Source organism: Mandrillus leucophaeus, unplaced genomic scaffold (assembly GCF_000951045.1).
Source record: "Mandrillus leucophaeus isolate KB7577 unplaced genomic scaffold, Mleu.le_1.0 Scaffold798, whole genome shotgun sequence".
Taxonomy (NCBI): Eukaryota; Metazoa; Chordata; class Mammalia; order Primates; family Cercopithecidae; genus Mandrillus; species Mandrillus leucophaeus.
In genome coordinates this window covers 701300-718116 of record NW_012108674.1, presented here as the reverse complement: position 1 = coordinate 718116, position 16817 = coordinate 701300, and the positions used below count along the sequence as shown (strand labels likewise).

The 16817-nt window shown below is 40.1% G+C and overlaps 1 protein-coding gene across 7 annotated transcripts in view; it reads right to left on the bottom strand.

Moving 5' to 3' along the window:
* Positions 1-2090: 2090 nt before the first annotated feature.
* SEMA6D (sema domain, transmembrane domain (TM), and cytoplasmic domain, (semaphorin) 6D) overlaps positions 2091-16817 on the bottom strand; it is a 585322-nt gene continuing 570595 nt past the window's right edge. For 2 of the 7 annotated variants that reach the window (XM_011967274.1, XM_011967273.1), the window contains 18 exons: positions 16466-16628; positions 15953-16064; positions 15330-15390; positions 15145-15207; positions 14934-15035; positions 14614-14704; positions 14040-14159; positions 13252-13340; positions 12290-12507; positions 12052-12183; positions 11553-11708; positions 11290-11463; positions 10333-10473; positions 10160-10237; positions 9633-9694; positions 9218-9274; positions 7562-7729; positions 2091-5808 (listed from right to left, as the gene is read on the bottom strand). In XM_011967274.1, the coding sequence (XP_011822664.1) occupies positions 4520-5808; positions 7562-7729; positions 9218-9274; positions 9633-9694; positions 10160-10237; positions 10333-10473; positions 11290-11463; positions 11553-11708; positions 12052-12183; positions 12290-12507; positions 13252-13340; positions 14040-14159; positions 14614-14704; positions 14934-15035; positions 15145-15207; positions 15330-15390; positions 15953-16064; positions 16466-16574 (3222 nt within the window). In that variant the 5' untranslated portion in view covers positions 16575-16628 and the 3' untranslated portion in view covers positions 2091-4519. Of the gene's footprint in view, positions 5809-7561; positions 7730-9217; positions 9275-9632; positions 9734-10159; positions 10238-10332; positions 10474-11289; positions 11464-11552; positions 11709-12051; positions 12184-12289; positions 12508-13251; positions 13341-14039; positions 14160-14613; positions 14705-14933; positions 15036-15144; positions 15208-15329; positions 15391-15952; positions 16065-16465; positions 16629-16817 lie in introns of all 7 variants that reach the window. The other 5 variants (XM_011967277.1, XM_011967278.1, XM_011967276.1 and 2 more) reach the window with 4 other exon arrangements.

Below are 16817 nucleotides of genomic sequence, written 5' to 3'. Positions count from 1 at the left end.
GACAAGCAGATGAAGGAGACCAGCTGGGAGAAGATGAGAAAGTTGATCTCTCTCTGATGGCAGGAGGGTGAGTCCTCCTGGTGCCAGACCAGCACCTGGGTCATCATGACACTACCTGGCAGAAGAAGAGATGCCCTCTCTTCTTAGCCTGTATCAGCATTTCAAGTGTTGCATCTGGCTTCAAAGTTGCCCCTTCCCAGGGTAACCAAGTGCTTAGTCGATGGAATTTCTGGAACCAGAGCACAGTGCCTTGTCCTGGTTAGTTTATTGTATTTGTCCCATTACTCTCTGGTTTTATGTGCTCCCTTTGAAAAAAAATCCCAAGTTCCCTTACCCTATGTCTCTCAAATGGGATCTGAGCATTTATCTTGAGGATTCACAGATGTGATTTTAGGGGACTGTAAATGTCCTGGAGAGGAAAGGGAAATGCGCCTTTCAGTCCATAGCATTCATTAAATTATCAAAAATGTCTATGATGGAATAAGGCTAAGAACTTCTATAAGGGAGAAAAGAAAGGTGCATTTTTTAGAAGAGAAAAAAGTCGCTGAACTCAGAAAAACTAGTAAACAGGCAGTAGGTATAATAAACACCTATTAACTAAAAGTTAATGGAAACAGGCAATGCAAATGAGTGATAATGCAATGCTAAAGAAGCCTAGGAGGAGGCTGCATGTGGTGGCTCATGCCTGTAATCCCAGCACTTTGGAAGGCTGAGGTGGGCAGATCACCTGAGGTCAGGAGTTCGAGACCAACCTGGCCAACATGGTGAAATCCCTTCTCTACTAAAAATACAAAAATTAACTGGGCATGGTGGCGGGTGCCTGTAATCCCAGCTATTCGAGAGGCTGAGGCAGGAGTATCGCTCAAACCTGGGAGGTGGAGGTTGCAGTGAGCCGAGATCCTGCCACTGCACTCCAGCCTGGGCGACAGAGCAAGACAAGGTTGAAGATGCATTTCCCTTGTGTCTTCTTTCATCCGTTTGTTCAAAATCTGAGTTACAAATTGACTTTGGCAAGTCAGTGAGATAGGAGACACCTTCCACCCTCTTCTCCAGCGCTATAATGGTGTGCAGACTTACACAGACTTCCTGCCAATGATGGGGTCATTTGGAAGGCCGAGGTCAGGCTCTCTGGCTGGTGGCACAACCTGTGGTACTGGGAGCTGTGAAATGGGGCAAATAGGTCATCCACTGGTCTTTCTCTCTCACAAAAGGATTCCTGCAAATTTTTCCTCATGTCTCTGGAGTATTGCATGCCATGATAGGAATAAACGAGGACTTCTGATACCACTAAATTATACTGAAATGCAGCACCCCTAATTAGATGACACTATCAGGGAGAGTAATACTTGAGACAGGAATATGGCCATTCTGCTGTTCAGCAAAGATGCTGCTGAAGGTCCTTGAGAAAACATGACCACACGGGAGCTGCAGATGGGCTTTGGCCAGGAGTAGCAGCTAGAACCAAAAGGGCAGGGATTCCTACAAGCACCCCTGTTGTCTTTCTCAGAAGTGGCTTGCCACTGTCAATATCCATGAGAAGCAATGACAGCAGCCACCAACTCATTAGGTGCTAAGAAAGAGCTGTAGAATCATGTTGTTACCTTCCATTTCAATATTTAGATATTTAGATAGCTCCTAATTTATTCTATTTGTTTAAAACAAGGGAACTGAGAAACTCCTTATACCAAATTGCAAGAAATGTTCACGGGAACCCTGTTTGCCAGTTATAATTTTGAACTGAAATTATGTGAAATATTTCATGCAGGAAAACAAATCATGAATTTTAAAAATGTCTGTGGAACTAGATAGATCTATGGATAATGTGAACCACCTCTGTTTGCCTAAAGCGTCTGACTGTTGATGCAGTACAGTTCAGCTGGTTTTCTGAGCAGTTTCTCATTTTTCTCAGGGGCTCTGACCTTCAGTACCAGCCTTCCAAGGAGAGAATGGTAGTGCAACCATGACTGGAGAGCAACTGTTCCAAGAATATTTTGGCAGATTTTAAAAGCAACTCTTACCAGTGTTGATTGACTTGAAAATATTTAAAAAATTTAATATGTTGTAAACCTCTTCAATATCAAGAGGCAAGATATAATGATTTGTATATTTTATTTTGACTTTACATGCGGTGTTAAAAACCCAAAGTACGTATTATTTACACATCCACAATACAAGTTTACAAGATATCTATACATGTTAAAGTACTCTATAAAACAGTATAGAGCCACTTCACTTGAGGGTTACTTTTTATGCCGTACCATTAAAAAAGATACAATCTGCGTTTACCTTTGCACAAATGGATAAAGCATTTAAAAATTAAATTAACAGGATAGAGACTAGATTTCATGTTAGAAATTTCAACATAAATACTGATTGAACTCACATTACAAACTACAAGGAAGTACAATGTTACAAAATGTTATCTGGGGTCACATAGAGTTACTGTTTCGTTTTACACACGCTGGGATTAATATTGGTAAGGTGAATTCAAACACGTTTGTTGTTGGTGGACTGAGTAGTGTTTATCATTGGTTGGTTTAATTTATTATTAATCTGTAATATTTTAGTTGCAAAGCTGAAGTGTTTCAAGAACAGAAATTTTAGCTTTAGCGCCTCCAGAGATCACTGGAAATCATGTTCTTTATAAAACAATGTTCTTTAAAAAAAAAGAATAGCTGTATCAGTATTTCACATTCTGTATAAAAATGATCTGGTCTTCTGCAACCTGTCCTCCCCAAAGTAATAGGTACCAACAGTATTGTCAAAAGAAATCCAGTTGAACTCATTTGCCTGACTACAGCAGGAGCATTCCTCTGCCTTGGTACTTTCTAGATTTGGTTCACTAAACAACTGTGTGGTCTGCAGCATATTAACTGAAACAGTCAGCAGGGTTGCGCATCATCAACTGTAAGTGGTTTCTGCCAAACTACGTATAAATGACGCTCTATAGTTTCTGCAGGTGTCACATTACCCAGGAAACCTCATTTGAGTTCACATTATCACTGTTTCATCCTTAGGAAAGCAGGAGTGGAATGTTTATCATGGCAAAGAATGTAATGCTGCTCTGAGGTTGGATTATGTTAACAATTAATTGTTCTAGATTGTTTCTGTGATTTTTTGAAGAGTCTTTTTCAGGTGCTGGTTGAAAAACATTTACAACTGGCACTCAGTAAATAATGTGCTATACTGAAAACACTTGACAGATTTTAGTACTTCTATCATTCTCATGAATAAGGCACAAAATGCACAGATTCAGGTAAACTCACATGTGGTATTTACAGTATATTGTCATTACCTGCATGACTTAGGAGAAAATTCTCACATAACACAACACAGACAACATGATTGCACCACTGTTAGTCTTCACAGACTGTTTCTGTTAAGCCAATTACAATTCCTTTCATATGTCTTTCTTTCGTCTTCTATTTTTTGTTTGTTTGTTTTTTGTTTTTTACCTTGGGGGGTAGGAGGAGTTAAAGGAGGAGAAATTTTACTATGCGGGAAAAAACCAAACACAATAAAAATAAAACCTTATTAATGTGTCTAAGGTTAAATAGAGTGACTCAGGCTTTGATTCACAGTGGACAGGAAAATTTTACTACTGAATACTGGAAAATAAATCAAGGATACCTCTTAATATCTTGATCTCCTTAAGCTGGCAAGACTGGAATAGAAGTTTTAATGAATAGCAGCACAAAATCACTTGCAACTCTTACATTCTGGCATTGGGTACCACATAAGTAAAGTTCATCATTTTGATGGTCAAAGGAGCCTCGATTCTATTCCTCTTTCAAAGCTGAACCCAATGGACTCCTGTGGGAAGTAGTATTGTCTCTCGTTCAGTCATGCTCAATGTAAACAACTCCATAGCACAAAAAGATGCAATGGGCACCTAAACAAATCCTAGTGGGTACAGCACACACACACACACACACAAACACACACACACACACACGCAACAAGTTTGTTGGTGGCATGAAAAAAATGCCACACATGAAAAAAAAAATGCTACAGCTTGGGTCAAAGATTGAATTTTTAGCAAACTGCGTGGTAATCTACAAGTTCATTTCTTTGAGACATTACCATCTTTTTTTGACATTTGTGCAAGAGGCAAGGTGAATGCATACATATTAAAACGTTCACATTTAATGGGAAGACCACACATAATGGCAGTCAACATTGAACCCATTTTCAAGTATTTGTTCACAGATTCTTCTGAGTACTGTTATCAGCTCTTTATACTGGTAAGGTAGCCCCTGGGAGCTACACATCTCTTTAGCTTCAAACAAAAGAAATGGAATGACCAGCACCTTCCTTTGTTTTCAGGCAAGTACACAGAAGCCTTGCTGCAGTAGCTACATGTGGCAAGTTCTGATGTTGCCAAAGTTAGAAAGAGTTTCTTTGGCCACTTGGTTCTCTTAAAATACAAGCAAGTCTCTTGTTTTAAGGTACCGTTACAACATCATCCTCTCAAAAACATGGACAGGATAAAGCCACATGGGAATAGCACACTTGAGGCCTAGTATGTGTATTTGTTCAGTGGTCTGACAGATGGGGTTTGAGGAACAAAGGAAGGCTTTGGTGGCACGTCAGGTTTTAAGGACGGCGTCCTCTTTAGTCCCGTCCTAGGAAGAGTGCCATTACTGGTGTAGCTGCTCTGTCTGGAGAGGGAAGGCTGCAGATGAACACTCACTGGTGTCCCCTGAATATAGTCCACCTTCGCCCCAGTGGGGGTGGGCATATATCCTCCACGGTTCATACTAGGCTGTCTGGATAACAAAACGCCATTTGGTGAGTTTAAGTTTTTAGGCATAGCAGATATAGAGTGCCTCTGGGAGGAATTTTTGTGATAACCCCTTTGTCTTTCCAGAGAAGTCATTGGGACTCCAGGAGTGGTGGGGACATCCACTCGCTTGGTTGGGCTATTTCTGGGGAGAGTTGAAGGAGGGGAGTACAGCGATGCCTCCCGGTTAGGGACTTTAGGTGGGACCTCAGACATCGATCCCACGGGATCCAGCATTAAGTTCTGGTGTGCCATTTGGATGTCTCCCATGATGGCTTTGGGGTTACTATTTGGGTCATTCAGATGCTTCAGGAGGTCATTGAGGGTATTTCTGGAATCGACAGAACGCCGGTGATCTCTCTTACTGGATGACTTTGTAAGAGGGTGATCAATGTTTTGAAGCTTCTTTTCAGCTTTGTGAGCGTTGGAGTTTGAGAAAGACGTGTTGTAGTCATGGGTAGCATTTGGAAGAACAATGGCGCTGGGGATATGTCCATGACTTAATGGGGAATGAGGCGGCGGACTAGAGGGAAAAAACTGAGGGGTTTCTTTCCTTGAAGCCCCATGGCCATGGGCCTTTTCTGAGTGGCTCTTCATGGCCTGCAGGGTCTTCTGGTGAAGCACGGGTGTAGACTCAGGAGTGGGAAGAGCAGCCAGCTCTGGAGGTTGCCCTCGATGGTCCATTACCATGGATTTAGTATCTCCATTGGGTGGGAGCTCTTTCCGACTGGTCAGCAGGTTACTATACAGTTTAGGAGAATCGATATTCTGTTGGTATTCCTTGACAGGGCTGTCAAAGAGACCATTCAGTTTGGCAAAACTTCCACTGGAGTCTGTGCACGACTGGGCGGACTCTGCATCTTTATGGATCTTTCTGTTTTTCCGAACAAACATGTCTCGATAGCAGTATACTGCCACACCTGCAATGAATGCCCCCAAAACAAAAGCAGCAAAGACACAGGTGATGAGGACATTCATGTGGACCATCTGGTTGGACTCTCCAGACTGCACTTCCCATCGGACACCTGCAATAGACATATGGGACATGTGAATGAGGTGCTTTTTAAAAATAATAATAAACAGCAAATGGCTTTCAGCGAGCCAACACGACCTTCACATGGTTCGTATGCTTAGCTTGGAGGGTCAAGTAGACTCCAAAATTCCTTGTATATTTTGTCTTTAATCAAACTAGGATCCCCAGAGACATACAGGAATGCTGCAAATGCCAGGATAACTCTAATCTCCCACTGATCTGTATTCTTCTGTTCTTTTCCTCCAATCCCTCATAAGTGGTTGTTATATATTAGAAAGTTTAAGAGTTTGATCTAAAAAATAGTTAGAAGTGCATAGTTTCTAAATAGCTAACCTTAAACTCATTATATGTTTTGTGGCATAATTTTCTCTTAAGTCAGGATTAAAAGGCAGCTGTTAGGATATAGGAAACTGTAACAATTAGCATAAATATATATTATGCTAAAATAATATCCCAATAAAATTATACTAACTTAAATAAGAACACATAATTTGTTCACAAACCAAAAATATCTGCTTGATCACTATTAGCTATAAAAAGAGACTTTCATGTTTGCTTGAATTTTTTTTTCATTCCGTCTTGGGGTGAAGCACTCTTGAATGACCGACTATGTAAGAAATCCAGACAGTCTAAGGAAACATACTACGTATTAGTTAAGAAAATTGTCAAATTATCCGAAGATATTTGAAAATATTTAAATTAGACCTAGAAAAAGAAGAGCAAATTAGTTCATAATTATTGAAATTAAACTTAATCTTTTAATGCAACCACAGACATCTAACAATTAATTAAAAAATGTTAGTTTAAGAGGTATTCAAGTCTGTTACATGCTATAAACACAGCTATCCCAGAGTAAGGTAAGTCAGAGTGATTTTGAAGATTCTGTTGCTTTAAGTTAGTGCTAAGGCCTTTGAACATTAGTTGTTTTTAATTAATGTTTAATTAATGTTATGGAATTCAGTGGCACTGTGAAAGACCAAGAAAGAAAAAGAGAAAAAAATGGTATTACTAAAGAAAGCAAAGCAGAAAGAAGAATGAAGAATGATTATAAAATTGTTTACAACGAAAACATATAAAATGAAAATCAACCGATATAAATCATAAATGACAATGCGCTGCCATAAAAACTGATTGGAAACCTGATACCATAGTTTAGTAAGCACTAAAGAATAGATTTTTTTTCCTAGAGTAATATATCTAATAAGCTAACTCAACAGGCAGCTATTTTATAACTGCTCCTATTACGGGCTGAAAATGATAGTTATGGACAAGCATTCTGTTATGTTTTATTGCTTGTGGCATTCAAGCAACTTAGCATCTCACATATCCTTTTCAGATTGCATTTTGAATGGAAGCTAAACAAGAGGCTGGGAAAGGTTCCTAGACAAAACATCTGCTATCAGGATATTTGCAATTAATGAGTTTTGTTTTTTGCTGCGGTGACCCTTGAAATTTCCTGAAATCCAGCACGCTCTCTGCTTCTTCAGACAGAAATCAACACAGATTAGATTGTCTGAGTGGCTGCTTCAGCAGCCTTTTCTCCAACAGCTTTCCACCTCTTTTATCTTTTAAGGAATGCACTCAGATATAACCACAGAAAGCCAGAGAGACTGTGGCTAGGGGCGGTGGAGGTACAACCGCAGAAGCTCCAGTGAGGCTCACCTCTGGAGAACCACATACTCCTCAGTGATATTAAGGATCAGGTTTCCATGCAGTTAGAGATGAGGTCCCTGCTGAGGCCTTACCCTTTGGGATACCCGATAAAGGATCAGTAAAATCAGAAGTGTTTGGATCATCTTGAACTACAAATTTCCGAGAGCTTGTCAGTTTAGGTCTCCAGGTATCAATCACTTTAGGTGTGATTTCTGGGATACTTGCCATTGTGGTAACAGAAGATGAAGATACCTCCATGTCTGTGGTGGCAAACAGATTTTATTAATATGGATAATGTCAAGATTTTTTTGATTGGTCTGTTGCATTTCTAAATAAAGTTTGAGTAAATTTCATGAGAACGTTTGCTCTAGGATTTTGTAAAAACACGCCTGAGGAAGCTACATCAAATTCTTTCCTTTCAAGGGAGTGAATGAAACTGAAAATTAACAGTAAAGACATATTAAGCAGATTTCAAAATTAAAGATACTCGAAAGGCTCTTAGGAAAGCCCCTGTGGTTACTAATGACACTCATGAAAAAGGTAATATAATTCCCAGGGCAGATTAGTTGCTGTTTCTTCCTTCTCTTGTGAGACATCATTTCATTTCTTTTTATGCATCCTAAAAAGCACTTTCACAGATGGTTAGAAAATCTATAGTCTTTATTGGGGAAGAAGCTATGATGGAATTTTGTCGGAAAATAATCTGGTTAAGTCTATGAAGAGACTTGATTTTGGATGTGATAAACCAGCTCTGCCTAAGAGGTTGTTACTAGTGGCCTCCTGTCCATATGTAGATTATTCACTACACTGAGGCTCTGCCCCCGACAGTAAAACACCGAAGGAGGGACAGACTTTGCCTGTACTCTCCAAAACTGCTGGGGAGTTTCTTCCAAAGAGTTAGCAGAACCTAATGCAAAGGCAATGGCATTTACAAACTGAACGAGGATATTCTGATACATAAGGTCTGCCATCTTTTTCTCCCCCTGAGGAAAGGAATTGCTGGTGAGTTTTAGAAGCAGCAATAGGACCGGGAGTAACTTAACCTTTTAGCATGTCTAGTACTGATTTCCTCCAAATAGATTTTCCCTCAAAATGTAAGCCTACGCTTTTAGGCTAAAACCTCAGAGACTGCAATTCTGACTGGTGCAACGATTACAGAAGAAGGTTCCAAAACAGGTACAGAGAGGCTTGGAGAGCCCACTGAACATCTTAATACATCAAAAATCAGCTTCATTCCACTGAAGCCTTTTTCACACGACCGAGACCACAACATTCAAAGATTCGCAGGATGAGCGCAAACCATTCAAAGATCTCTAAAACTTTTAAATACACATTTATGGGAAATGTGTATTTGTTTACTAGGTCATAGGAAAGGTGAGGAGAGATGGGGAAAAATAATGAAATTCCGCCATCCATTAAATACAGATGACCAGAAGAAACATTCACAATGCAAAGAGGTGAGAAAGAAGAAAGCTTGGGTGGGCGTGCGTGCAGCTGGAATGCAGTCTATGTTAGCCCATTTGAATTTTCTTAAAGGATGTGGCTTGGTCAATGATGAAGTGTTAACATGCTATACAAGGGTGAAGTGCTCAGTAAGAAAAGTCTTTTGGTACCATCAGTGGGATTATGAGTCAAAGCGGAAAAATGAAGGGCTGCCAAACTGCGCAAAAGGAGGGGAGAAGGGGCTGAAAATGCTGAACTGAAGGAAAGAAAAGGTTGTTAATTCAAAAAAATTAAAAAAAACTAACCAGATGTTGGACCGCCAAATATTTTGTAATCTGGTGTAGTTGAAGTAGGCAAAATTTCTAAAAGAATTAAAGGAACAAGTAATCAGTGAAAAGTAACCAAAAGAAAGCAAAAATTCATGAATTCCAATTAACTAAAAAAGTAAAAAAAAAAAGACTATAAATTAAAAAGATTAACCTACTGGTTAGACTATCTCTCTCTAGATTTCCTACAAAATTGTAAATGGTGAAGGAAAAAAAAGTAAGCCTCTTTTCTAATGTATCCCCATGATCAAACAGCTCAGCTTTTGCGAAGTTTAAGTTAAAATGCTAGGTGGTATGTGTCCTGAGTCATTAAAAAGACTGATTGTAAAATAATGTCCACGTGCAAAGGTGGTCAAAAAGAAGCTCCAGGTGGGAATGGAAGATTCTGTCTTACCATGGCAGTCCCCTAGATGAGCTGTGTTGCCGAATTCTGTGTCTTGCTCATATCCTTCAGCACTGTGGTTATGGAAAGCAAAGAAGTCTTCGGTTAACAGCCTTCATAGGAACACAAGTGACAACCAGAGCAGAACCAAGAACACAGACTGATTAGTAAGAATGTGCAGAGAGAAAAAAAAAATTAAACATTTTAACATAACTTGCTAAAATGGCTATTTCTGTTAAAAACTAGTGAACTAGAATGTTTAAGAGAACAGAATAGAATTGGTTTTTTCTCTCCATCCATTTCCCTTAAGTATTATTAGGTCTACCATTTCCCTTAAGTATTATCATACCCTTCCTTCTCACATCTCCTGGTTTTCATTTTCCTGTTTCTTCCATAACAAAAAAACAAAAAGAAAGCAAGAAAGCAAGAAAGCAAGCAAGAAAGAAAAAGTAGTGTAATTGGAAGTTTTCCACAATTTCTAGCTTTAGAGACCCTGGAGAGGATAGTTCATCCTAGCTCACGTGAGAAAGTGTACTTACAGCATCCCTGGGGTCACTCTACCACAGGATCCCTGGCTTAACCAGCCACAATACGGGTCACGAGATGCAATACAAGACCTGTATAACACCAAACAGAATGTAACTCGGATTTTCTCATCATCAAAGGTTTTGATGCTGCAAGACCCGGGGTAAGTAAAGAAACACGAGCTTACTTTTTACATGATCCATAACGCTCACAGCGACTGAGGGGGATGCGGACAACGCAGCTAGAGAATGCCACATATAAAGCGTGGTGATCTTTATCCAACTGTAATGAGATGACCTTTTTGTCTTCCTCATTCTCAGCACTGCACCTATTTTGTGGGATACATTTTGAAGCCATATGTTTAGTCAGTCAAGTGTGGTTTGGTTTAGCAATTACTGAGAGCTGGGAAATCATAAGGAATATTCTTGGTAACAAACCAGGCAAGTACATAGTTTGGGAAATAATAATTACGTGATTCATCTTCTACTTCTCTGCACGGTTGGTTAAATTTCAGGCTGGACAAAGGGTTTTTAAAGATTGCTTTCCTGTTATGATGATAGAAATGAATTGCATTTGTGAAGGCCACATTTGACTATAGAAATAAAAAGGATCGTGTTTTAATGCATTTAAATTTTCCTGTGTTAGATGGTTCTGGTTCTCTCCTTAGTCCCCTTTGCTCCATTTCTCTCTTTTATTTCTTGTTTTTTTAAAAATGGTCTAAATATTCTCTTACATATTAATGATAGGAAGGAAATGCTTAACTAGTATTACATTCTGTGTATGTATGTGCGTGTATATTTGTGTGTGTGTGTGTGTGTGTGTATGCAAGCTCACAACTGTCTGCTGCATGTAGCATCTTGGAATATATCTGCAAGATAAGAGAGGTGCTGTTAAAATGTTCTCATAGTCTACAGGTGAAAAACAAGGGCTGAATGATTTTTAAACTCATCAACCGTTCACCCTCCTTGCCCTAGTAGGCTCGGGAAAAAAACAAACCCAAGATTTATTTCAATGAGAAAAAAACACAAAACACTATTATGCCAAACCACGGCTAATTTAGAGGGCCAAAAGGACACGACTAGATGAAATACACGCCGGAAATTTTTGAGCAGTACTGAAGGGCATTCTCGTAACATACACCTACTTTGCATGGTTGTAGGCTTCAATCTCTTCGAGTAACACGCTGTCGTTCAAAGAGAAAGGACTGGTCTTTGCCAGAACTTTAAGTACCACGCCAGCTTCAGAGCCAACAAAGATGACTGTGTAGTTCTGGTAGGGTCCGGCAGAATGGTCCACTGCGATGGCTGTCAGTCTGTACCTACGAGAGGCGGCAGCACAGATCAGAAGGGGAGGCCAACGGGCAGAGAAAACGTTGGATAGGAAGGAGTGTTTCCCATACGATCTCACCTGACCCGAGTCTTTGTGAACCAGGGCTCATCGGCAATGGGTGGAACAGCAGAGTCCATCAGAGGATGAGATTTGATGAATGACAGGGTTTCATCCGGGAAATCGATGGAGGTTTTATAAGCTTCAGCGAGGCCGTGTTTTGCACAACAGCCAGGTCTGAAAGGAAAACAGCGTTCTTTTATGCTCTTGGCTGCCCCTGCCACACCATGTACTGTATCTAAGGAATAAGTGCATATTCTCAGAGAAGAGGTCAAGGGAGGAAGGAGAGTGAGTGAAACTAAAGGAGCAATGCTATGCCCCTGAACTCAACGGGCTCTCCATTCACACTCATGAGCTTGCAGGTCACAAGGCTATGTCTGCTGGCTCCGTCTGAGATGCTGCAGAGAGACAAACCCCTTCCTGGTGTGGGAGGTTGGCCAAGCTGCTCCCTGAGGAGGGCTTCTTCCAGTGACTGGAGGGTTTTGTTCAAGACAAAACCCTTTTCGACTTTTTTATTTACCTTGGCTTTGGGACTTTGTCTTCGGGAACTGCTGTCCAAACAGAATCTGGAGTTTTCTGTTCCTTAAACCGTCCTTTGAATACTTTTTCAATGTCATCCATGCTAAATGCACAGACAGCGGAACCAGGGATGCTGAAAAGGAAGAAAACCATCAGGAAGAGGCTGGCGACACGGAGCCTGTCTTGGTTCTGACAGGCATGTACAGAACATCTGTGCAGTGCCGGGGTCCTGCGCTCACCTGTTGAGCTGTGTGGTAAACACCCCGACCACAGTGGGGATGCCATTGATTTGTATTATGTCTGTAATAGACTGCAGAACATCAAAGTAGAAAAACGAATCTCCAGGGACAGAACAGTTCAGCCGAGCCTTCAGAAATGAAGTCCAGTGTTTCTCCAGGACCCGCTGGGAGCCACCCATGTCGTTTTTACAGATGCGGGCCACGCGGGAATACACAGCCTGCCCAACAGACAGAAGCAAAGCGATGGGGTTGTGAGCATGGAAAGGAATGGAAACAAAATGATGCTATTTAAGGGAGGGACAAAAATGCTAAAGATACATCTGGTTCAAAAGAATCTAGCAGTCTTCTCTCTAGGGGTCTGTCCAGTAAGAAGGTAAACTGGATTCACCTATGGAAAAAAAAAAGAGCCACTGTTTTGCTAAACATCCTCCCCAAGGAGTGAGCTGTCTATCTGCCTTGCTGAATGAAAACCATTCCAGCACTTGGTCTCCAACTCTGCTTCCTGTATTGTTAATGAAACGTGTCGTCTTTCAACCTGGCATAGAAGGGGTTGCAATACTTTAAAATCACATGGGCCTTCACTGAAACACTAAAAATTGAATGGGGTCCCTACTTTCTATTCTGCCTTTTGACACTGAGAAAGAAGAGACTATGAATGATTTTCTAAAGAGTAAAAAAAAAAGCATCCATAGCTCAAGGGTACCTGTAGAACACTCTCTGTGGCTGCAGGAAAAAAAAGGAAATCTTCTCAAAACTCAAGGCTGGTGTTCCCACTCAGGTTATTGTTCGGATGTTTTCCAGCAATTATTCTCATGACAAGCAACCCACCTCTCTGCAGTTGGCCCTATGTACACTGAATTGAGAGCTGGAAAACATGCCAAGGGAGCATCCTTAACTCTATCACAGTGGTCTCAATTTCATGCAGTACAAGTCCACGATTCAAGCCAAATGCATACACTTGCCTTGCCTAAATTATTATGTTCGACAGCAATTTCTCGAAAGAAGAAATAGACATAGTTTCCGTATTCTATGGCATGAAGAAAGTGTGGCTCTGAAAGAAAAATTAAAAACAAACTGGTTCCTAAAGGATAATTCAATTAGCATAAGACCCCGACTGCAAGGCATGACTGACAGATGTTGCACAGTTACATTCAAGCCAACAAGAACTCCAATCTGCCAATGATTTTGAGGAGTCCCAATATGGGTGTGTTCAAGCTTCAGGGAACCCGTCGTCTCTAAAGTCAGCTAATGGACTGTAAAAAGACCTACAGGGAACTGAACTATAGCAAAGGTCTTTGTTTCAACAGATTTATTCATTAACCTATTTAACTAGGGAAGAAAACCTCTTACACTGAAAATAAAAAATCTTGATTTCTAGACTCTGAAGAACAAAATGGCTCTCATACGGACTAATCGATTCCCTCTGTTAACTTTCCAAGATGGGTAAATGGCAAATAGTATTATGTGCATTTAGAAGGTCAGACAAATTGGTACACACAGAGATGAAATCTGCCCCTGCTTTTTTTTTGAGGTCACCTGGGATAAACACCTGGATGAACTTACTCTCCTGAGGTGGCTACTAGTCTCCTCATTCCCTGTCAATGCTCCTGTTCACAACCAAAGCAGTGTTTACGTGTTCTAAATAAACAATATAAAGTCATGTGCTGAACCTCTCGATGGCTGTGGCTGCTGTCCCCACTTGGGCCATCCACTCTCCTGGTGACCCCACGACACTGCTCTTCAAAGGTACCTTTTATCCATTTGGAATCATATTTTATTGTGCGGAGGGCAGATCCATCACCCATGCTTCGATAAATAACGGCATCACTGGCCAAGAAGTCAGCCACTGTGGCAGAATACAGCTTCCCATCTGAAACCAAAGTTATAATTTTGGTAAGATAACCATAATTATCCTGCAGTGTGTTTGCTTCAGTAGCGTGCTATGCCCTTTGCAGTGCTCTCACCGGTATTACCATTATCTATACAAATAGGGCTGCACCTGATACTCACATCAATGTGTGACAGGTCAGCCATGGGATTATCTAATTTTACAGATGAAGGATCTAGGCATCAAAAAGTTAAGCAACTTATCTGGAGTCACTGGCCTAGTTAACAACAGGGTGTCATAATACTTATAGTGTGCACTGAAATATCCTTGTCCTTAATTTCTTCTTTTTTTCTGGAAATTTGTGCATAGATTTTAGCCTTTCAAACACTTAGATCAAGGTGGGTATCCAAGTTATTAACTTTTACTCTTCCATTACATTCCTTTTTTGCCTTCAATGTCATTAATCATTTATATTCATTAGGCTAGAGGATCTTACCAGCAAAGAGGGCAACATTGGTTTGTCTGGCATCAAATGGGCATCTTGCCAGGCCACTAATTTCTTCCCCATCATATTCTAAGGTACTCAACTACAAAAGAAAAATAAATAGCCAGTGTCATATCTATTCAGTGTGCCTGTCTGAAGGCAATACTGTTTTATTTGTATTAAAATTCCATTTGAAGAATTCTGTCTTTATTCTTTCATAGCACTAGAGATAAAACAAATTACTGGAAAGCAGAAAGGTTTCAACTCTAACAGCATACTAGTGAAGGGAGAAAAGTTGATCAAAAGAAGCACATCGCATAAAGTATACTTACCCTGTAGTATCTACACATGGGATTGAATGCATTGGTACCACAAACAAAAACCATCTCATCGTTTCTTGGAACAAATACTTTGATAAAGTTGTGGCATTCATCCTAAAGAAAGTAGTAGTAACATTAATATCAGACATTCAAACGTGCTGGCACTGTGGTATCAAGCCCACAGAAAGACTAAATCTAGCAAACATTTGTCTGTTTAACTCACTTTATGCTTGCCTTTCATCGCACAGTTTTCTCGATCCTGTTGTCTTGATCGCCATGTCAGTTTCTGTATTAATCAAGCAAAATCAAAGTTCAGTTTTTAAATGGGAACATTTTCGGGGGAGGGAGTGGAAAAATTAATCAGGTTCAGAGGGAATGTAAATAAATTTGCCAACTACAGTTGCTCACCTTGCTTGGTATTACTTCTGTTTTGGGCATTTCATTTAAGTTTACTGTATAAACTTGATCCCTATTGGAAATAAGGCAATAAAACATATCATGTGAGTACATAAAAATGTTAAGCTGCTTCTTATTTTATTTTTACAGATCTGCCTTTATTGTGTTTTAGAGATCATCTGGATTTTCTCTGTCTCAAACAAAGTCAACAAAGAGTACTTTTTCATTAGTGAGATGCTTTTATACATCACTGTAGTCAGAGAGCAAAGAAAGCTCTTCTCTCCAGGCATGGGTCAAACTGCTACTTGGTATTAGCATAGACATATTTCTGATATTTGCTTGAATAATTCTAAGTTAAAAACGCATAAAGAAAGGTTTTTTTTTTTTCCCTGCTGCTTTAGGAAAAAAGAATGGTGTATGATTTCTTGATGGCAGTAATAAAATAGCACCGCTGAAGGCTTGAGCTTTGTATTTTGTTCCTGGTACACAACACTGACTCTTCTCAGTGAATATTTCTGGCTACTTGCAATTTTTGATCACAATCACATATTAGTTTTTCATGAACTAGACACATTAATGCAAGCACCACTAGAGAAAAGAATTTTAATCTAATAAACCAATGAGAGGAAAATTACCTGCCAGCAATATAAAGTGTGTCTCGAATTTTCAACATCAGCTGAAAGTCCAGCCTGTGCTGCGATTCATTGCCTGAAGGGCGTCCTCTAAAAACCGGATATTGCCTTGAATCTGCAAGTAAAAATGGGCTAAACCATCATTCAGGATTATGGAGCTGAGGGATCAATAAACAGCATTGATTAGCCGTATATACTTGTTGTAGAAGGGTTTTAACTAAATTCCTCTCTTAAGGTCTTGAATATAAATGAATAAAAGGCAGTGAATGTCAGCAAATGGTCTTTTTCTTTTAACTCAACATATATAACCTATATACGGGTTGCTGTAGAAAAGCACCCAACAAAACTGTCCTGTTTTCTCCAAACACTAGGACATGATTACTGATAAATTCAGATGCAAATTCATGTTTAAGACATAAAAAATCTCTGCCTCTTTCTGAAAATGAACATGCTTAGAAAATGAAAAACAGAAAAGCTTCCTTCTCAGAATAGAAGACTGTTCTTGAGACGACTTACAGTGATAATCGACAGTATTAAGGGGTTCATCATCTTCAGGAAAGCTGACTGCCCTCAACTGGGAAACCATCAGCAGCAGTATGTAGGCACAAAGCAGGAAGACCCTCATGGTGGGCCAAGGTGAAGTCAGGGTAGCCCCTGCTCAGAAACGCCACTGAGCTACCTGGAAAACAGAAGCAATTTGGAAAGATCGCTATGCTGCAATGAAATAGGTTTCTTGTTTGTCATCAGCTCAGTTTTCACCATCAGCTCCCTCCAAATCCCCTCTCCCACCAGGAATGCTGGCAGTGGTAGATCAGGTATCGCCAAAAACACAGGCAAAAGATGACAGCATGCCAGTCCTGATTAAAGC